This window comes from Salvelinus sp. IW2-2015, linkage group LG26, assembly GCF_002910315.2.
Source record: "Salvelinus sp. IW2-2015 linkage group LG26, ASM291031v2, whole genome shotgun sequence".
NCBI lineage: Eukaryota > Metazoa > Chordata > Actinopteri > Salmoniformes > Salmonidae > Salvelinus > Salvelinus sp. IW2-2015.
In genome coordinates, this window is record NC_036866.1 from 48,486,954 (window position 1) to 48,510,155 (window position 23,202).

The following is a 23,202-nucleotide window of genomic DNA, read 5'->3' on the forward strand; positions in this document are numbered from 1 at the left end:
TGATTTGTTTAACACTTTTTTGGTTACTACTTGAATCCATAGGTGTAATTTCATAGTTTTGATGTCTTACACTATTATTCTACAATGTAGAAAATAGTAAAAATAAAGAAAAACCCTTGAATGAGTAAGTGTGTCCAAACCTTTGACTGGTACTGTATGTCTATGGTGTATGCACCATGTAGGCACTTGAGCTGAGCCATAAGGGACACTAGGCATCTACCTCCCCACTACCACTATAGATTGGGGTGAGGGGGCAATGAAGCGTATGTTTTTTGTCCCCCCACTTTGGTTCTGAAATAACCATCACCCACTAATTAATTTGTAATTTTAGCAGATTAATGAATAGCACAACTTTGGATTTCACCCCCCCCCCCACCCCACTCTCAAAATTTAACATTTGGAAGTTATAAAATTCCTCTTTTGTCCTCTCGCTTCAGCCATGCAGTGGACCTCGCAAAAGTGATTGCTGTCCTAGTTATGAAATTATAAATTTTACCTTGTACATCTAAAAAGGACCATATACACTGATAGTTTAAAGCCAAACTACCAAAATTATTGCTGAGGGTTAACCTGACCAATCAAAATAACATTTATTGTAAGCCCCGTTCAGCAGATATCAAAACTATTGCTGATGTTGAACCTGAACAATCCAAATAAAATATATTGTAATCTCCATTCAACAGGTAGCCTATAGCCAGATGACAGTCGTGTCTCCAGTAGCTTACTTTTATTTATTTCGGGGAAAACAACATTTTCAACAGTGCATAGATAACAATAACCTAGCAAATTACAAAGGTTGTCACTCGGCACAGTGCACAGTTTGACTAGGCTACTGATATTGCCTTGGGTTGTTCGGCATGCAAAATCACTTGTAGATCAATGACTGTCAACACAGTTACATGCTGTTCGACCCTGAAGGAGAGGACGCATCAGTTGTGACAAAAGATTAGGTAGAAAGAATATGTGCAAAATAAAATGTGAACCGGGCAATTCGTAACCTATGAATCAATTTTCTGACCGATGCATGCTACATTTGAATCAGCTTGGGGTCCGAAGACCGATGCCATTGTATCTTAAACATTTAAATCGGGGACCAATGCATATCGGTGAATCGCTACATCCCTAGCTTTTGGAATAAAGTGGAATAAAGCCCTGGCCCTTATCAGTCAAATATCAGGGTAGAACTCTGTGTTCACATCCATGCTGTGCAAAACAGACTTTTGTTCATTAGCCAACATTCTACTCAGCATTTCAGCTGAGAGTGAATAACTGTTGCTAGACTTCTCCTCAAACCAGCTGTCCAATGGTCGCTTGCCATCGAAGTTGGCCATGGGTGGCCCGTTAACCGCAAGGGTCAGTAGGTCATTCATCTGGTCCAGCGTCAGCCTTGAGCAGTTGTTCTTGCGCACTTTCTGCAGGGACCCCCGGCCCTTGTCACAGCAGACGGTGGAAGTGGGCAGGACCCTGACGACTTGGAGGATGCGGTTAAGCAGAGGGAAGCGCTGCTTGTACCTGGAGATTTGACTGACCACCTCCTTGAAGCCGTTCATGCCGCAATAGTCAGCTTTGAGGTCCCTCCACTCCACCAGCAGGCTGCCCCGAGTGCCAATTCTGTCCCGCAATGCCTCCCGGACAGCAGAGGGAATCGCTTCAAGGTGGTCAAAGATAAGCAGGATCTCTTCCTCCCCAAAGGCTTGCAGGTCATCCCTGTTGCGTGGCCAGGTGGTGAGGTCGAGCACCCGGCACGCCTTGACCACTGTGCGGCTGTGCATGTCGAGTCGCTGGGACAAGATGCCCTGGCTCTTCTGGCAGATCTTTTCGCGGATGGATTGGAACTTGGACTCTGCAACCCGTAAGTTCTTCAGGTCTACGCCATTGAAACTTTCGCGGAAATGATCCTCAAACTCCTGCAGGTACTCCCCAGGGCAGTCCACCAGCTGACCGATATCATGGATGGCCTCTTCGATCTTGGCATCTACCTGAGACACCAGCAGGTAGTCCCCCTGGAAGATGAAAGCAAGGCGTGAAAGGACAGCGATGACATCCAGGAGAAAGTATATTAGCTTGACAGACTGGTAATCCATGAGGAACTGAAGTAGGGTCAAGGCGATGGCTGCTGCATCTGCCCTCTGCGTTTGGCTGCTAATATCCTTGAGGTGCGCCACCACCTCCAGGTAATCTTTGATAAGGGCGATCAGGACATTTGGCTCCCCTATAATCCAGCGGACAGCTCGTATGTCTCCCAGGAACTCTGTCTCCTCAGACAGTGTGGGGGCGGTAGTCCTGAGCTCGGCCATCATGTGAGGAGAGTACCGGTAGAAGCTCAGCAGCTGCTTCAGGTTGTTCTCCAGGTCCTCCAGACAGGACAGCTCCTTCCCACTGATGGCATCCAGCACCTCCAGGTGAGGACGATGGATCATGACCGGCAAGCAGAGGATCCAGGGGAGCATCTTCCGTAAATCAATGTACATATTTGCTCTCAAACTGGAGGAGATGTTGGAGCCATCGAGCCCCAGACCAGCCAGCAGCATGTCCTGAAGCCTCAGACCAAGCACAGCAAAGGCCCGATCAATGGCCTGGAGGTAGCCATCCACACTGTCAACGCTCAGCCTCTGCAGGGAGAGAAACTCTGTGGCAGGGGGTCCCTCGCTGGTGGTGAACTGCACATAGACGGCAACGGTGTCTGACAGCAAGTCTTCGCTCTGCCCGTCCATGATGACACTGAGGAAGGGTGACAGGCGTATCCTCTCTGCCAGGTCTTCCTTAAGTGCCCTGGCAATATGGTGGATGAGGGTCTGGCAATCGCTTTCGTTCATATACTGGTAGACTACCTTGAGCTCGCATTTCTTAAGCAACTCGGCCAGAGCTTGCAGGTCTGAGAAGGGACGGCCTTCCAGGGCCAGATGGTAAGCAGCATTGAACAGCAGCAGCATGTTATGACACATCTCCTCGGTCTTCTCCGGGTGCATGCGGAGCTTGTATAGCTGAAGGCACTTCTTATGTAGGTTGCTTTGGCTGTGCAGCTTGATGGTGTGGATCTTGAACTGCTTGGAGCCGATGATGAAGGCGGAGGTGCGTGAGGACTGGACGGTGTACTGGCGACAAACATGACACCACATCTCATTGAGCGTTGGCGAGTAGCGTAGGAACCAGAACTTCTTGAGCCATTCCTGCTTGAAGCGGCGTATCCGCTGTCCAGTTCCAGCCAACAGCTTGGAGGAGTCGTCAGCAGCCACCATGAGGTCAGCAGTGATGGACTCATCTGCAGATTCCACATCCTGATCATCCTCATCCAGCAGCACGGGAATAGGGGTTATAGCCTCAACTGCTGAAAATAAATGGATATAACATAAATATAATTTAAAAAACACCTCAGCAATGCAATACTGTATGCAACACCTGAGAAACAATTGAAGATTTTCTTCCTATTTCTGGAATTTGATCAGACTAATATCCTACCAAATCCACAGAATATCGGAGATTTCCAAAATCCAGCCAGAAATGAATCATTTAAATAATTTGTTTTAAATCTATAAAAAGACATGTGCAAGCATGTTAATCTATTTTGAATCCCCTAGAATATACACACACACAAAAACATTCACTAATGCAAAATCTAAAGCAGGAAATCACTGTGACAATTATTTCACATAATTTAATGTTAACTCACAAACGGTGTTTAACTCAACTTCTTGTTTTAGTTAGCCTAACCAAAATAATGAAAAATGCTTTTCTACTGGTAACGATGTGGATTGTGATATGGGGCATCCACATTTTAATTGAAGGTGAATATAGAAAGTACAGAAAATGTAACATCTGAAATGTTGTGCTACAAAGCAGAGGAACAATCTCACCGAATAACCCTTGTCACAATGCGCCGTTTCTCTATATGACCTACCTTGGAGCTCATCTATAGGTGCGAGCTCAGGGTGGAGGGGTACCTCCACCTGCTCCCCTCCCCTCAGACGAAACACCTCTGCCTCCAGCTCCCGAATCCTCCTCTTAAGCTTCACACAGTTGGGGCAAAACGAGGTGGAAGGTCCCTCATGAGTCTGACCAGGGTCGTCTTCTGAATCCTCCATCTTCAGAAACCGAACATCAAAGCCCCCATCTAAGTGCTCTGATGGGTGGAGACTCAGACCTGGCACTTTGCATTCCTCCTGGGCCAAATAAGACTCCCCACTCTGGGAGGTGAGTGTGGGGTGGCTGTAGCGGTGGCTGACATGTTGAGCTCTGGCCCGCCTCAGGGAGAAGGTGCTATTCAGGGGAGTTTCCTGGCTCTTGGAGGCCTCCAGAGAAGCTTCCAGGACATCTTTGAAGATCAGGTCGATCTTCTTTTTCTTGGTTTGTGGTTGACCGTCCCCCTCCTCGCTAGTGTGCTTGCTGAAGCTCCGCCTCCCATGCAGAGCTGACCTGAGCATGGGTCCTTTGGTCTCCGCCTGGGCCTTGGATTTCCCAACAGTAAACAGGCCTGCAATACAACAGTGTAGAGTTAGCTGTGTGGAAGTGTAAATGTACGCCTGTGTAAAGTAAAGCTATCTACTAGTAATACGACAATGGATGTGATATAACATACAGCAAAAGGCTGTATCACAACTGTCCGTGATTGGGAGTCCCATAGGGCGGCGCACAATTGGCCCAGCGTCGTACTGGTTTGGCCGGTGTAGGCCGTCATTGTAAATAAGAATTTGTTCTAAACTGACTTGCCTAGTTAATTAAAGGTTAAATAAATAAAAACCGCCTAACTCATTTGAATAAAAGTGTTGACCACTGTCATTAACCTTTTACACTCGTGATAATTGGTCTATATGGATACGGCTACATTTAAATGTTTGTTACAGAAGATGTATAAGCATGGTAACAATCGAAAGGGAACAGCTTGGAGATTATGGGGAAATTATAAGACCAAAGTTGAGGACACAACAGTTCACCTGACACAATACTGAATCAAAATATTACACTGTTGATTTTATGTGCATTGTACATTTACTGTACTTGTTGATAACAAAATCTGAAAATATTCTGGATACATTCAGTAACATAAGAATATTCCTGAAAATGTGGGGTAGGTGCAACATAAGACAAAACCATTACAAGGGTTTAAGTGAGAGAACTAACTGGTGTCTCCAAGTGGCCACACACCTCTCTTAGGTGTGCACAGTTCCTAAGTAATTTCAATGCACTTTTATGACTCAAATAAGTCTTCAACTACACTGAACAAAAATATAAACACAACATGTAAAGTGTTGGTCCCATGTTTCATGAGCTGAAATAAAAGATCCCAAAAATGTTTCATACGCACAAAAAGCTTATTTCTCTAAAAGGTTTGTTTTTTGTTTACATCCCTTTTAGTGAGCATTTCTCCTTTGCCAAGATAATCCATCCAACTGACAGGTGTGGATTATCAAGTAGCTGATTCAACAGCATGATCATTACACACGTGCACCTTGTGCTGGGGACAATAAATAGCCACCCCAAAATGTGCAGTTTTGTCATACAACACAATGCCACTGATGTCCCAAGTTTTGAGGGAGCTTGCAATTGGCATGCTGACTGCAGAAGGCGTCGTGTGGGTGAGCAGTTTGCTGATGTCAATGTTGTGAACAGAGTGCCCCATGGTGGCGGTGGGGATATGCTATGGGCAGGCATAAGCTACGGACAACACAAACAATTGCATTTTATCGATGGCAATTTGAATGCACAGAGATACAGTGATGAGATCCTGAGGCCCATTGTCTTGCCATTCATCCACCGCCATCACCTCAAGTTTTAGCATGATAATGCACGGCCCCATTTCGCAAGGATCTATACACAATTCATGGAAGCTGAAAATTACCTAGTTCTTCCATTGCCTGCATACTCCCCAGACATGTCACCCATTGAGCATGTTTGGGATGCTCTGGATCGACGTGTACGACAGCGTGTTCCAGTTACCGCCAATATCCAGCAACTTCGCACAGCCATTGAAGAGGAGTGGGACAACATCCACAGGCCACAATCAACAGCCTGATCAACTCTATGTGAAGGACATGTGTCGCGCTGCATGAGGCAAATGGTGGTCACAAGATACTGACTGGTTTTCTGGTCCACACCCCTACCTTTTTTCCCCAAGGTATCTGTGACCTACAGATGCATATCTGTATTCCCAGTCATGTGAAATCCATAGATTAGGCCCTAATGAATTTATTTCCTTATATGAACTGTAACTCAGTAAAATCTTTGAAATTGTTGCATGTTGCGTTTGAAAGCTTGTCATTTGAATGCTTGTATTGCCAACATGATTAGCTAAGTTATAAAATGTGATCTTATAGTGTTAGGCGTTCACAAGCAAAGGTTGGAACCGGTTCAGGGAACAGAACAGAAAACCAGAAAATAACAATTATTTAAGGAATAGAACCCGAACCGAAAGTAATCTATACTGTTCCAGTGACTGGAATCTCTTTAGTCTACCAGACCAATGCAATAGCCAGGTCACCTACTGCACTACTAATGTAAATACAGTGTATTGCCTATTTACTTAACTCCTGTACTGTTCATAATAAGTCTCTATAATTCTATGCTGCTATTGCATTGTATTCGTTTTTTCCACTCACTATGTACAGGGGTAAACAATGTTCATGATACTATTTACTCTTATTTTCTTTTTATCTGCATGCCTCTTTTGTACTGCGTTTAATTTTTGTTTAAATTATTTCTAGTATTACTATGTCACTTATTCGATTGTTCCCTTTTCTCGCCATTGCACCATGTGAGAAGCCTGCAAGTATTTGACATTTAAAAAAAAATCTGATTTGAATTAATTGTCATGACTTGTGGACCCAGAGGACCAGGACTGGCCATCATTATCTGATATAATTTTGCAAACACATCAGTTATAGTAGCCTTTTCCGCAAATTTTTATTCAAATGTTCAAATAAACATAAATATGACACACCGATAATGGCTACAATAAACCTCATGGCTGGATTAGACCTTTTATTTTGTCAAACAGCAGATGATTTCATCCATGGCCGTGTGGTGCCAGGACAACAACGTCTCCCTCAACGTGATCAAGACAAAGGAGATGATTGTGGACTACAGGAAAAAGACGACTGAGCACACCCCCATTATCGTCCTAAAAATTGTCAGACTCCACCCTAGTCATAGGCTGCTCTCTGCTACCGCACGGCAAGCGGTACCGGAGCGCCAAGTCTAGGTCCAAGAGGCTTCGAAACAGCTTCTAACCCCAAGCCATAAGACTCCTGAACACCTAATCAAATGGCTACTCAGACTATTGCTCGTGTCCCCCAGAGACTTGTCCGTACATTAACATCCTCCTATCAGGCTGCAAACACGTCAGTTTCCTCCTTAACTTCTTATGGCTGCATCCCGCTACCAGGATCGATATGACAGCAGCCAGATAAAGTGCAGGGCGCCAAATTCAAAAAACTGAAATCTCATAATAAAAATTCCTCAAACATACATGTGTCTTATATCATTTTAAAGGTATTCTTGTTGTTAATCCCACCAAAGGGTCCGATTTCAAATATGCTTTTCAGCGAAAGCACTATAAACGATTATGTTAGGTCACACCAAACCACAATAAGCACAGCCATTTTTCCAGCGAAAGATAGCAGTCATAAAAAGCAGAAAGAGATAAAATGAATCACTAACCTTTGATTATCTTCATCAGATGACACTCATAGGACTTCATGTTACACAATACATGCATGTTTTGTTTGATAAAGTTCATATTTGTAACAAAAAATCTGAGTTTACATTGGCGCGTTATATTCACTAGTTCCAAAAACATCCAGTGATAGTGCATAGCCACATCGTTTCAACAGAAATACTCATCATAAATGTAGATGATAATACAAGTTATACACATGGAATTATAGATATACCTCTCCTTAATGCAACCGCTGTGTCAGATTTCAAAAAAACTTTACGGCAAAAGCAAATCATGCAATAATCTGAGACGGAGCTCAGACCAATAGCCAAATTAGCCGCCATGTTGGACTCAACAGAAACCAGAAAATACATGATAAATGTTTCTTTACCTTTGATGAACTTCATCAGAATGCAGTCCTAGGAATCCCAGGTCCACAATAAATGCTTGATTTGTTCGATAATGTCCGTTATTTATGTCCAATTAGCTACTTTGGTTCGCGCCTTCGGTAAACAATTCCAAAGTCAGAAACCTCCACTATAGCGTGACGAAATGTCCAAAAGTTCCGTAACAGTCAGTAGAAACATGTCAAACGATGTACTGAATCAATCTTTAGAATGTTGTTAACATACATCTTGAATAACGTTCCAACTGGAAAATTAAATTGACTTCAGAAGAGCGATGGAACGGACGTCCTACTCATGTGAAGGCGCATGGTGAATGCGTGATCAGCCCGTGGAAGTGATTACTCATTCCTGTCTCCTTTCGGCCCCCCTTCACATTAGAGTCATCAGACAAAATTCTGTTGACTTGACATCTAGTGGAAGCCGTAGGAAGTGAAAACTAATCTATATCTCGCTGTCATTTCAATTGAGAGCATGGTTGAAAATCTGACACCTCAGAAACAATTCAAACAGGAAGTGGAACTTCTCGGGTTTTTGCCTGCCATATGAGTTCTGTTATACTCACAGACATAATTCAAACAGTTTTAGAAACTTCAGAGTGTTTTCTATCCAATATGAATAATGATATGCATATATTAGCAACTGGGACTAACTCTGGTGGGCATTCTTGCAGTCAGCATGCCAATTGTACACTCCCTCAAAACTTGAGACATGTCGTGGTCATTTCCTGTATTACTAAATGAGGAGAATAATAAACCACACACCAGTCAGAGTTATACTTATACTTAATCTTTAATTATATGAGCTTCACCAAAGCCCTTTGACTCTCAGATCAATTCAGTGTCGATAATTAATTCTGAGTGCGCCTATAAAAGAATACCAGTATCTTTTATAGCCAAGATACACCCCTCTCAACTTACATGACGAACCACAGATCTTAGGAACAGTTCAGAAATGAAGACTTTTACTTGAGAGAGGAGTATCCCATAGCCAGATAGCATTAGCTATAAATTATCGTTCAGTTTGGTCTCTAAGACGAGGTTCTAATCTCGTTCCTGGTACTTCATAGTACAAAAACATTATCTCATCCAATGGCATATATCAATTGTCAACTTTAGATACGCCCATCTCAAGAACACCCCACTCCTGGACAAGCTCACTGAGGGGAGTGACTTGCGCACAGACATTGTGGAGCCAAGAGATAATTGGTTCCCCCTTAATCATCCCTTCACATGGTTTAACAGATACGTACATTCACATATGAAGACAATGTTCCATTCTGACCTCTTCTGATATTCTGCATAGCACCAGATGGTTTAACAGATACATTCACATACGAAGACAAGCCTGACCTCTCCCCTCTCTGGGCCCCAAGTGACTTTTCCCTAGCTGAGAAGGGAAAAGTGCAACTGCCAACAGTATAGTCCAAAAGGAGACATTCTAATGACAAGTATCTCATATAAGCATATTATGTAAATAAAACATCTTATTTATCTATGTTACCTAACTAATTCTGATTCAGCTCCCACAGACATCTGTGAGATTGTGTTGTGACACAAAACTGCACATTTTAGTGGCCTTTTATTGTCCCCAGCACAAGGTGCTACTGTGCAATTAATGATCCTGCTGTTTAATCAGCTTCTTGATATTTCACACCTGTTGGATTGATTATCTTGGCAAAGGAGAAATGGTCACTAACAGGGATGTAAACAAATTTGTGCACAACATTGAAATCTCCTTCGATCAACACTGGCCGTCATAATCGCTCCAAAATAAGTCAATGGAACACAAATAACACTAGTTTTACTAGTGATGGATATTTATTTAATGAAGTCAGTCATATTGAGCAGCCACATGAGGCAAATTGAAATCCATTTCAGGGGGGCGTCTCACCTGTGTCCTGCGAGACACTGTGCAGCCGCCTCATGTAGTCATCGCTGTACCAAACACGGAGCTTCTCTCCTGTCGACAACTGTCGACACACGCGGAAGTATATGTGCTCTCCATGCTGGAACGCAGTCAGGTTCCTCTCATTCTCATCCGACGAATTCCGTATATACCTGTAATATAGGAACAAAAATCCATAAATATCTGTGAGTCGCATTAGGTCTTAATACAACATAGGTTGTAGCATCAACATGTTTAAAGCAATGGACATACAGTAAACAGGTTCAATTACACCTGATCTTCACACACTTTATTTAGGATGTTAAACACTGATGTCAAACACTGATGTCAAAAATTCACGGCTGATGAAGTTCATCAGTTTCTGTTCAATTCTCATCTCAAAACTGAGAGGCTTATTGATGATCAACATTATTACTAAATTATACCTCATCCAGTTGGCTTTGGTTTCATCACTGCCATCAATGGATTTGTATGTGTTGTTTTCATCGACGATCTAAGAGAATTGAAAATAAGGATGAAAAACGCAAGCAATAGCAGAATGGTGTGATGTTTAGAAAATGGAGGACAGCTCAAGGATGAGATACGTTCCCTGGAGAAAGATCCCTGACCCTTTTAAGCATTTTTCACGCTGATATGGCTACAAATGTATAACATACAAACAGTTGGGTTAGGACCATTGGTAAAACATGTATAATTAATAAATAAACACGAATGAAATGAATAAGCCATTATAAAAGCGTATAAATGTTGACAAATAATGAAATACGTATTTATAAATAGTTCAGGAAAAGTCCCTGATAATGCTCCAACTCACCATCCATGAGAAAAACCCTGCGGAATAGTCTTTAGACACCAGCTCCCCCTGATATGGGCCAAAGAGCGCCCCCTTGGGGATGCCCGCATCGATGCAGCACACATCCACCTCCTCCCCCCGGACGATCTTTATTCCAGAGGGCACCGTGAGGGCAGCCCGGTTGGGCACCCCCAGTGCCACTGATGTGTCTGGCACAAAGACTGGAGGACCATGGGTGGGGCATTCCTCCAAGAAATACTCCTTGCACTCCTCACAGACTGTAGAATTTTTTTGGGACATTGGTCAGTTTTTGATGGTAGTACACATCAATGTTCAGCATGAAAATTGTTAGAAAGATGATGATGCTTACACCAGAAGTCTACTTTTTGGTGACCCTCACTGGCACCGTGCCCGTGATCGACCTTGAGTTTATTGCTTGGTTCCTCTGACTCGTCTTTGATTAGGCTGTGGTAAGAAATCACATACAGTACATGATCAATTGATAAGCGTTACATGCCCATGTAGTCTATCTTCAATACAGCATGCAAAGAACAATGCAACACTGCATAGAAGTCAACATACGCATGCCCAAATAGTTCATAATTATCCTTAATAATAGCCTACAGTGGCAAGAAAAAGTATGTGAACCCTTTGGAATTACCTGGATTTCTGCATAAATTGGTCATACAATTTGACCTGATCTTCCTATAATAGTCACCACAATAGACAAACACAGTCTGCTTAAACTAATAACACACAAACAATTATACGTTTTCATGTCTTTATTGAACACACTGTGTAAACATTCACAGTGCAGGGTGGAAAAAGTATGTGAACCCTTGGATTTAATAACTGGTTGACCCTCCTTTGGCAGCAATAACCTCAACCAAACGTTTTCTGTAGTTGCGGATCAGACCCGCACAACGGTCAGGAGGACCATTCCTCTTTACAAAACTGTTTCAGTTCAGCAATATTCTTGGGATGTCTGGTGTGAACCGCTCTCGAGGTCATGCCACAGCATTTTAAATTGGGTTGAGGTCGGGACTCTGACTGGTTTTCTGGAGTGGTCCAGAAGGCTGTTGGTCTGTTGAAGCCATTCTGTTGTTGATTTACTTCTGTGTTTTGGGTCGTTGTCCTGTTGCATCACCCAACTTCTGTTGAGCTTCAATTGGCGGGCAGGTAGCCTAACATTCTCCTGCAAAATGTCTTGATAAACATGGGAATTCATTTTTCCGTCAATGATAGCAAACTGTTTCAGGCCCTGAGGCAGCAAAGCAGCCCAAACCATGACGCACCATATTTTACAGTTGGGATGAGGTTTTGATGTAGGTGTGCTGTGCCTTTTTTTTCTCCCCACAGTGTTGTGTGTTCCTTCCAAATACCTCAGCTTTAGTTTAATCTGTCCACAGAATATTTTGCCAGTAGCGCTGTGGAACATCCAGGTGCTCTTTTGCGAACTTCACACGTGCAGCAATGTTTTTTTTGGACAGCAGTGGCTTCTTCCATGGTGTACTCCCATGAACACCATTCTTGTTTAGTGTTTTACGTATCGTAGACTCGTCAACAGAGATGTTAGCATGTTCCAGAGATTTCTGTAAGTCTTTAGCTGACACTCTAGGATTCTTCTTAACCTCATTGACATTCTGCACTGTGCTCTTGCAGTCATCTTTGCAGGACGCCAACTCCTAGGGAGAGTAGCAACAGTGTTGAACTTTCTCAATTTATAGACTATTTGTCTTAACGTGGACTGATGAACATCAAGGCTTTTTGAGATACTTTTGTAACCCTTTCCAGCTTCATGCAAATTAACAATTCTTAATCTTAGGTCTTCTGAGATCTATTTTGTTTGAGGCATGGTTCATCAAGCAATGTTTCATGTAAATAGCAAACTCAGATTTTGTGAGTGTTTTTTATATTGCAGGGCAGCTCTAACCAAAATCTCCAATCTCGTTTCATTGATTGGACTCCAGGTTAGCTGAGTCCCGACTCCAATTAGCTTTTGGAAAAGTCATTAGCCTAGGGGTTCACATACTTTTCCCAACCTACACTGTGAATGTTTAAATTATGCATTCAATATAGACAAGAAAAATACAATAATTGGTGTGTTATTTGTTTAACTTCATTAGGGTAGGGGGCACTATTTTCACCTCCGGATGAAAAGTGTGCCCAAAATAAACTGCCTGCTACTCAGACCCAGAAGCTAGGATATGCATATAATAATAATGTAGATTTGGATAGAAAACACTGTAAAGTTTCCAAAACTGTTAAAATAATGTCTGAGTATAACAGAACTGATATGGCAGGCGAAAACCTGAGAAAAATCCATCTAGGAAGTGGGATGTTTTTATTTTGTAGTTTTCTATTGAATGCCATTACAGTATCCATTGACTTAGGACTCAAATTGCACTTCCTATGGCTTCCACTAGATGTCAACAGTCTTTAGAAATTGTTTCAGGCTTGTATTCTGAAAAATTAGGGAGTAAGACCAGTCTAAATGAGTGGACACTGCAGTGTCCCAGAGGTTTTTTCATGCGCACGACCGAGAGCACGCCTTTCTTGTTTTCCTTTTATATTGACAAAGCTTTTGTCCAGTTGAAATGTTATTGATTATTATGACTAAAAACAACCCGAGGATTGATTATAAACATCGTTTGACATGTTTCTACAAACTTTACTGATACCTTCCGGATTTTTCGTCTGTCTGTTGTGACTGCCTTTGAGCCTGTGGATTACTGAACAAAACACACAAACAAAACGGAGGTTTTTGGACATAAAGAGGGACTTCATCGAACAAAACAAACATTTATTGAGTAAATGGGAGTCTTGTGAGTGCAACCATATGAAGTTCATCAAAGGTAAGTGATTAATTTTATCACTATTTCTGACTTGTGTAACTCCTCTACTTTGCTGGGAACTGTTTGTAATGATTTGTCTGCTGGGCGCTGTTCTCAGATAATCGCATGGTATGCTTTCGCCGTAAAGCCTTTGTGAAATGTGACACCGTGGTTGGATTAACAAGAAGTTCATCTTTAAACCGATGTATAACACTTGTATGTTTTATGAATATTTATAATGAGTATTTCTGTTTTTGAATTTGGCGCTCTGCAATTTCACTGAATGTTGGCCAGGTTTTCTTGCAACTGTATATGTTGGAGTTCAGGCTTTATTTGAAAAGTTTAAAGAGGAAATTGCATGAATGTTGACCAAAAAGGCTTTTCAGTCAATCATATTTCATGGCTTTTAGAATGAGCTCACAGTATTAGTTGTGAGATGATGTTAATGAAGCAATACAGACTATGTGTTTTGAGTTTTGTTTGTGTATTCTACAGTCTTGTAAAGATAGGGGGTGACTGGGACAGACAATGTAACATGCATAACTTTTTTGGAAAGGTTTTCATAAACATGAACCTTACATCAGATCATCTTGAAACTTACGCTGTAAAGCTAACTTTCATCAAGGTTTTATATTGTAAATAATTGGTTTCTCTCTTTTCATTGTCAGTGTCCTTTTTTTTAGCATGATGATATTTGTAACATCAATAATGGTTGTGGATGTGATTGGACAAAGAATTGTTCTTTATGGAGTCGGACGGAAGGATATACTCCAAACACCCGAAAAGGCCCTCATCACTGTCATTCGCTGGAGAAAGAAACAGAGATTTTGCGGAAAGAGATTGAGGTGCCTTGTGAGGATCAGGTGACGAGTGGCTAATCTGCCTTCCGTACTGTTAGCCAACCTTCAATCACTGGAAAATAAATGGGACGAACTGAAAGCGCGTATATCCTACCAACGGGACATTAAAAACGGTAATATCTTATGTTTCACCGAGTCGTGGCTGGACGATGACATTAATAAACACACAGCTGGCGGGTTATACACTATCGGCAAGATAGAACCGCAGCCTCTGGTAAGGCACGGGGCGGTCGGCCTATGTATATTTGTAAACAACAGCTGGTGCACGATATCTAAGGAAGTCTCTAGGTTTTCGAGGTTAGAGTATCTCATGATAAGCTGTAGACCACACTATCTACCGAGATAGTTTTCATCTGTATTTTTCGTAGCTGTCTACATACCACCACAGACCGATGAGTGCGGTTTTAGTGCCAGCAATGAGCTGTATACCGCCATAAGCAAACAGGAAAATGCTCATCCAGAGGCAGCGCTCCTAGTGGCCGGGGACTTTAATGCAGGGAAACTTAAATCAGTTTTACCTAATTTCTATCAGCATGTTAAATGTGCAGAGGTAAAAAAAACTCTAAACCACCATTACTCCACACACAGAGATGCGTACAAAGCCCTCCCTCGCTCTCCATGTGGCAAATCTGACAATAAAATTCTATCCTCCGGATTCCTGCTTACAAGCAAAAATTAAAGCAGGAAGCACCAGTGACTCGGTCTATAAAAGTGGTCAGATGAAGCAGATGCTAAACTACGGGACTGTTTTTCTAGCAGACTGGAATATGTTTGGGGATTCTTCCGATGGCATTGAGGAGTAAACCACATCAGTCACTGGCTTCATCAATAAGTGCATCGATAACGTCGTCACCACAGTGACTGTACGTACATACCCCAACCAGAAGCCATGGATTACAGGCAACATTGCACTGAGCTAAAGGGTAGAGCTGKCGCTTTCAAGGAGCGGGKCTCTAACCCGGAAGCTTATAAGAAATCCCACTATGCCCCCCGACGAACCATCAAACAGGCAAAGCATCAATACAGGACTAAGATCGAATCGTACTACACCGGCTCCGACGCTTGTCGGATGTGACAGGGTTTGCAAACTATTACAGATTACAAACGGAAGCACAGCCGAGAGCTGCCCAGTGACACGAGCCTACCAGACGAGCTAAATAACTTCTATGCTCGCTTCGAGGGAACTAACACTGAAACATGCATGAGAGCATCAGCTGTTCTGGACGACTGTGTGATCACGCTCTCCGCAGCCGAAGTGAGTAAGACCTTTAAACAGGTCAACATTCACAAAGCCGCAGGGCCAGATGGATTAACAGGACTTGTACTCCGAGCATACGCTGACCAACTGGCAAGTGTCTTCACTGTCTGATTCTGTAATACCAACATGTTTCAAGGAGACCACCATAGTCCCTGTGCCCAAGAAGACTAAGGTAGCTTGCCTAAATGACTACAGACCCGTAGCACTCACGTGATCACGTGAAACCCTAGACCCACTCCAATTTGCATACCGCTTTCATTGTTCTCATGTTCTGAGCAAGGAACTTAAACGTTAGCTTTTTTACATGGCATATATTGCACTTTTACTTTCTTCTTCAACACTTTATTTTTGCATTATTTAAACCAAATTGAACATGTTTCATTATTTATTTGAGGCTAAATTGATTTTATTGATGTATTATATTAAGTTAAAATGTGAATCTGAAGTGTTCATTCAGTATTGTTGTAATTGTCATTATTACAAATAATAAAAAGAAAATCACCAACAGACTAACATGGTCCAAACACACCAAGACAGTTGTGAAGAGGGCACGACAAAACCTATTACCCCTCAGGAGACTGAAAAGATTTGGCATGGGTCCTCTGATCCTCAAAAGGTTCCACAGCTGCACCATAGAGAGCATCCTGATGGGTTGCATCACTGCCTGGTACGGCAACTGCTCGGCCTCCGACCGCAAGGCACTACAGAGGGTAGTGCGTACGGCCCAGTACATCACCGGGGCCAAGCTTCCTGCCATCCAGGACCTCTATACCAGGCGGTGTAAGAGGAAGGCCCTAAAAATTGTCAAAGACTCCAGCCACCCTAGTCATAGACTGTTCTCTCTGCTACCGCACGGCAAGTGGTACCGGAGCGCCAAGTCGAGGTCCAAGAGGGTTCTAAACAGCTTCTACCCCCAAGATATAAGACTCCTGAACATCTAATCAAATGGCTAACCAGACTATTTGCATTGCCCCCCCCCCTTCTACACTGCTGCTACTCTGTTATTATCTATGCATAGTCACTTTAATAACTCTACCTACATGTACATATTACCTCGACACCAGTGCCCAAGCTATAAGACTCCTGAACATCTAATCAGTACCCCGTGTGTATAGCCTCGCTATTGTTATTTTACTGCTGCTCTTGAATTATTTGTTACTTTTCTCTTATTTTTTTTTTTTAGGTATATTCTTAAAAAACTGCATTGTTGGTTTAGGGCTTGTTAGTAAGCATTTCACTGTAAGGTCTACACCTGTTGTATTCAGCGCATGTGACAAATAACATTTGATTAGATGGATATTGATGTATCATATCGTAGCTTCAGAAGCTTGTGCAACCACACACTGTGTGCTTGTTCTGGGGATGTATTCTTCAGACTTTTACGGAAGCAATTGTTGATATCTTGTTCTAGCTAAGATTCTGTTGGAAAATATATGCTGAAATGCATTTCTCATACATGGCAGTACTATTTCTTAGATAGAAAGATCAGAAGAGTGTTTCAACAATCTGTGAATAGTCTTGGAGTGTTTATTATTATTTATTTTTAAATGAAAGCCCCCCCCCCCAAAATATGCAGACTTCATCCAGTGTCCTGAAAAGTGGATTGCAAGTGAAAAAGAGCGACCTGGCACTTCTTATTTTACGGGTTTGTGACTCACTGACATCGGCCCCAGTTAGAGGGTAATAAAGCAGCCCAAGAGTTAAAACATAGGAACTTTATTTAAACACACTAAAGAAGATGAACACGGGGATGCACATGAGGATGGTTCTCTGAAAGGTACAGAGAAAGGAATAATGAATATTCACATACAGGCTAGAATGGATAGAACAGAGAAGTGAATGGACATGAATGAGCTATAACCATGTAATGGCATAGAACTACAATAGCACAATATTGTAATGAAACAGGCAGGGAGCAGGTCTCGAACCCTCGACCTTCTAGCCCGAAGTCCGGCGCGCTATCGACTGTGCCGCAAAAGCAGAGTCGATTTCCGCGCATATAACCCCAGGGTCGTTACACTATGAAGGACTCTATATAATACACTGCAGCAATAAACAGTAGGCTATTACACAGAAATACTATCTACTAAGCATGTATTACATAGGATATATTGGCACGGGTTTTGTTAGGCCTGAGATGAAGTCGAACACAGGTTGAGGGCATTATCACTTTTATACAACGGGTTGCCAACATATTCAAATAATGATTAACATATTTCCATTAAAAAAGTTATTTAGATGAATTTATTCATACTATTTTATCCTTCCACAGGATGCAGTCCCGACACAAATCTAGGGTTGCTACCCAAGCCGGCTGGTTGTTCGTTCTATCGGGTTCGGTTGCCAGAGACGCAACACAGTCGTTCAGTCTTTTTGTTCTGTATCTATGGACGTGACACAGTCGTTCGTCCTAAATTTTCCATTGCCAGACTGGCTGGCAACATTCTTATCCCTTGCTTGCTAGCTACAGCTAACTTAGTAATGTCAAACAGTGCCAGAATAACAACAAAGTAGCTGCATTTGCATGAGCTGTTTTCTAGTGAAATTTATTTGGATGCATCCATAACAATGAGCTAATGACGCGCGATTTCACCTGGCATAGAAAATATGCTCTCTCGTCAGGTCACTGTTGTTCAGAAAAGCTAGCCAACAACACAGCTAACACAATCACTTCAAACTAAAGCTGGAAAGATTGAAAACTAACTGCACTTCTGTTATGGGATTTTTGTGTTTAATGACTAAAATATGTATACATTTGACTTAGAATTATAACTAAACAGAATACTACTAATGAACCCTATTATAATCATAAATGTTGACTGTTATGTGTTCCTTGTTAGAAAGAATGGGTTTATCTTCAGACAGGCTAGAATGACGTCTCTACCCAGGGAGGGGAAAGACCTTGGGTTGGTTGTAGATAGTTTAACAGGTGGCAGACAGTAATGAGAACTCGAACTGTATTGCCATTGTATCCGAGAGGAGGTTGGACATTAAAACCTATGACCTCATCTTTATTATATAACCTGATGTAAAATGTATTATGATCAGTACTCTCGAGAATAAACGCTATTGATTGATTGATTTTAAGACTGCTATCTGTCCATTTTATGCTGATAATTATCTTACAAATTCTTATTTATGGGCAGAGAGTTTTAATTGAATTGGTTAATAAACAGGAATCAAAATTCCTTTAACAACTTCGTTTTACCTTCTTTTCCCCATTTCCATTTCTTTGTATACATCCATAAAAAAAAATATGCCAGTTGATTTAAGATTTCGACTGGCTGAGAAATGCTGCCTGCCTGTCTGTCTCYTCCCGATTCCCTGACACGTTCATGGGTAAATAGGCATTTTAACATCATAGATTTAACCGGTGGTAACTTGTAGAAAAGACACCATCTGGAATGCAGTTTTAACTAATCAGCATTCAGGATTAGACCCACCCGTTGTATAATAATTGTTATAAATTATTATTATTATAATAATATAATTATTATTATAAATTATTGGGTGGTTCGAGCCCTGAATGCTGATTGGCTGAAAGCCGTGGTATATCAGACCGTATACCATGGGTATGACAAAACATTTATTTTTCACTGCTCTAATTACGTTGGTAACCAGTTTATAATAGCAATAAGGCACCTCGGGGGTTTGTGACATATGACCAATATACCACGGTTAAGGGCAGTGTCCTAGCACTCCGCGTTGCATTGTGCTAAAAACAGCCTTTAGCATTGGTATATTGGCCATATTGCTTAATTATATCATGAATAGTTTAAAACGCATACAGAGCCAAGATAAACAACTACAGCTTACTTTGTGTTCACACATCCCATGCACATACCTCTACCTACGATAACATTTTTCCCACAGCACCCTCGGCAGGGGAATTATGTAACAGCCACCCTTAAACATGTATGCAGCATATTTACAAAAATAAAGAATTCCCCTGACGGAATGTCAGTAGTGCCTGTCCCCGCCCACCATGTGTAGTTACCCCATGCAGCCACTCCATCAGCTGCAGGTCAGGTACAGCCAGGGGACAGAGGGCTTAAGGTGTCCATGCGGATAGCACGTTGAAGTAGGGGCAGCCCACTGTAACAAGTCAGGTGCCGGGTGATAGGGGCTCCCTCATAGAGGCGAGCCAAGTCCCCAGAGAAATGAGAAACATGGTCGGAGATTAAACAAAGAATGGTCAGACGAAACCAAGACTGAACTCTTTGGCCTGAATGCCGAGCGTCACGTCTGGAGGAAACCTTGCACCATCCCTACAGTGAAGCATGGTGGTGGCAGAACCATGCTGTGGGGATGTTTTTCAGCGGCAGGGACTGGGAGACTAGTCAGCATCGAGGCAAAGATGAACGGAGCAAAGTACAGAGAGATTCTTGATGAAAACCTGCTCCAGAGCTGTCAGGACCTCAGACTGGGGTGAAGGTTCACCTTCCAACAGGACAACAACCCTAAGCACACAGCCAAGACAACGCAGGTGTGGCTTCGGGAACATCACTGGAGAGACCTGAAAAAGCTCTGCAGTAACGCTCCACAGCCAACCTGACAGAGCTTGAGATGATCTGCAGAGAAGAATGGGAGAACCTCCCCAAATAACAGTGTGCCAAGCTTGTAGCGTCATACCCAAAAATAATTAATGCTGTAATTGCTGCCAAAGGTGCTTCAACAAAGTACTGAGTAAAGGGTCTGAATACTTACTTAATATTTCCGTTTTTTATTTTTAATAAATTAGTAAAAAACGTTTGACCCACTCCGGGATGCTGGCCTTCTAGGCAGCTCTGCTTAGAAGGCCAGCATCCCGGAGTCGTCTCTTTACTGTTCAAGTTGAGACTGGTGTTTTGTGGGTACTATTTAATGAAGCTGCCAGTTGAGGACTTGTGAGGCTTATGTTTCTCAAACTAGACACTAAATGTACTTGTCCTCTTGCTCAGCTATGCACCGGGGCGTCCCATTCCTCTTTCTATTCTGGTTAGAGCCAGTTTGCACTGTTCTGTGAAGGGAGTAGTACACAGCGTTGTACGAGATCTTCAGTTTCTTGGCAATTTATCGCATGGAATAGCCTTCATTTCTCAGAACAAGAACAGACTGACGAGTTTCAGAAGAAAAGTCTTTGTTTCTGGCCATTTTGAGCCTGTAATCGAACCCACAAATGCTGATGCTCCAGATACTCAACTAGTCTAAAGGCCAGTTTTATTGCTTCTTTAAATCAGGACAACAGTTTTAAGCTGTGCTAACATAATTGCAAAAGGTTTTTTTAATTATAATTTAGACTTTTAAAATGCTAAACTTGGATTAGCTAACACAACGTGCCATTGGAACACAGGAGTGATGGTTGCTGATAATGGGCCTCTGTACGCCTATGTAGATATTCCATAACAAAATCTGCCGTTTCCAGCTACAACAGTCATTTACAACATTAACAATGTCGACACTGTATTTCTGGTCAATTTGATGTAATTTTAATGGACTGAAAAAAAAGCTTTTCTTTCAAAAACAAGGACATTTCTAAGTGACCCCAAACTTTTGAACGGTAGTGTATATAAAAGTGAAGGGAATTTTTTAAATGTAAGGGTGTGGGGACTGGCCTTGTATACTATTCAGGCTACCTGTAATTATGCAATCCTGAAGTATTATGCCTTCTGCTGACCTTATAAAAAGATGACAAATTATAACAAATGTGTTATGATAGATTTTTATCATGATTTGAATGTCTATTCCAGACTCTGTAACATCCATAAAAGAGGTTGTAGCAACTGTAAAGGTTATTTTTCCTCTCTAAAGTAATCAAGGAAATTACCATGTTTTCAAAATGATCATTTCGGTGTTCAGCCAAACCTTTCCTTCCATATAGCTATCCCAAAAAGCTTGTTCATGTAAGATCCATAATGATTCTTATTTACTTTATTTCTCCAACATGCTAACATGTAGAAGTCCGCTTTCTTGTAATTCCAAGGGGGACACATACATCCAAAGTTTCATTTATATTTTGTTTGTCCATTTTGTGAGATATTAAAGTTGTGATTTTGTCCACAACACTGTCGCCCAGCATCAGTCTACCTGGGGCTGCTGTTGGGCCCGGCTTCTGAGGTAGGCTCGGTTTGATAGGCAGATGATGCTGCCATTGTGGACGGAAGGAGGGGAGTGGGCCTACTGTTTGCAAATTCAGTCCCACATCATTAATCTGCAAATAACACGGAAAAAGAAGGTGATCTACAACACAAAGTAGGCTGGTTATTATGACCAGTTGCACAGATACAAAGGGCACCTTTGAAAATAATCTGAAATCCTCAAAATGAAAATATTTGGACTATTTTCACAAAAGCAGAACTCTAAATGCACTCACTATAAAGGGGGTAACTCTAATTAGTTTCCGTCTCTGCTAATTCTGTCCCCCCAAAAAATGTTATTTTCAAACATATTTACATAAGGCAAGCTGCACTCACAAAAGGCAAAAAGCGTTACAGACCAAGCATTTGTCTCATGCAGGGTTTGCATTCTGAGATGTTACAATGTAACAAAGAGGGCAATCTCTGGACATCAAACGTTCGAAGTGACCGCGAGAAACCCCTGTCCAACCAACTGTTGTTGAGGACTATGGCCACAAATCCCGAATTCCAAAATATTGCGGCAGCGAATCGACAGTGCTGATTGGTCGTCAAAGCTGCCGCTTTCGGAAGACGCTCGAGTATTGTCAGTAGAGACGGGTCTACAAATAATGACACTCAAATAACAAACTTACATTTATCGTCGAAGTTTGCTGTTCCTACACAACAACAAGGAAAAGCACAGCAGCATAGTCATACTATGTGATAGATTCCAGATATTTCCTGGATTCTCGTTTGCATGCAATTGGCAATTTGCCTAACGCTTTCGGAAGCCATTTTCATTGGCCACATTGGCTAGTAATACGACGACTCACCACCTATAGAATCTGCAGGGCTCCAGAGGGTCTGCGTTGAGCACTTTATCTACCGACCCAAGACTCCGTGATCCCCGTCGTTGACGCACCGCCACTCGTTGACTTCACTAGTCCATGGCAATGCAGTTTTTCCTATTAGAAGTAATTACTATGAGTCAGCCGAGTCTCTCGGCTTTGACCACCATCTTTTTATTACAGGAAATGACATGGAAAACGGAAGAAAGCTACTTTAGTTCAGAGAGAAAAGACGCAGTACAAAAATATAAGTTAAATTGACACCTTTCGTGCAACGCGCATTACTAGATGTGCTGTGTGGGCGCGAGAGAAACAACCTTGACAGAATGCTCAGAAACGAACCTATGGAATTATTACACGCAAAAAGTTTTAAAAGTTTTACATTTAGGCAGGGTAGATTGAGAAACTGTCCTCAATTATGTCCTCCAAAAATATTGCTGAAATCAATTTATGGCTGAAATCATTTGAAAACGGTACACAATCAAAACAGACCTTATCAGTTCTCATGGACAATGTCATAATCTAAGCGTGAAAGTAAATTTAAAGTTATA

The 23,202-nt window shown here is 42.0% G+C and overlaps 1 protein-coding gene across 2 annotated transcripts; it reads right to left on the reverse strand.

Moving 5' to 3' along the window:
- Positions 1-712: 712 nt before the first annotated feature.
- Positions 713-22,820, reverse strand: LOC111953009 (zinc finger protein 862-like). 2 transcript variants are annotated; one of them, XM_023972069.1, is made up of 8 exons: positions 22,637-22,820; positions 21,775-21,898; positions 11,127-11,221; positions 10,778-11,034; positions 10,389-10,456; positions 9,949-10,115; positions 3,899-4,471; positions 713-3,325 (listed from the first exon to the last, which is right to left on the reverse strand). In XM_023972069.1, the coding sequence occupies exons 2-8, from the start codon at positions 21,837-21,839 to the stop codon at positions 1,167-1,169; spliced, it is 3,384 nt and encodes a 1,127-aa protein (XP_023827837.1). In that variant the 5' UTR covers positions 21,840-21,898; positions 22,637-22,820; the 3' UTR covers positions 713-1,166. The 2 variants fall into 2 exon arrangements, with proteins under 2 accessions (XP_023827837.1, XP_023827835.1); XM_023972067.1 differs by having other exon boundaries at positions 713-3,328.
- Positions 22,821-23,202: the final 382 nt, after the last annotated feature.

Bases quoted from the DNA above. Each gene is read 5' to 3' on its own strand.
- LOC111953009 (XM_023972067.1), bottom strand. From the start codon at position 21,839: ATGGCAGCATCATCTGCCTATCAAACCGAGCCTACCTCAGAAGCCGGG. The intron at 4,472-9,948 runs GTGAGACGCCCC...GTTGTATTGCAG, and splicing joins CAGTGTCTCGCAGGACACAG to GCCTGTTTACTGTTGGGAAA. The intron at 3,329-3,898 runs GTAGGTCATATA...ATTTATTTTCAG, and splicing joins ACCTATAGATGAGCTCCAAG to CAGTTGAGGCTATAACCCCT.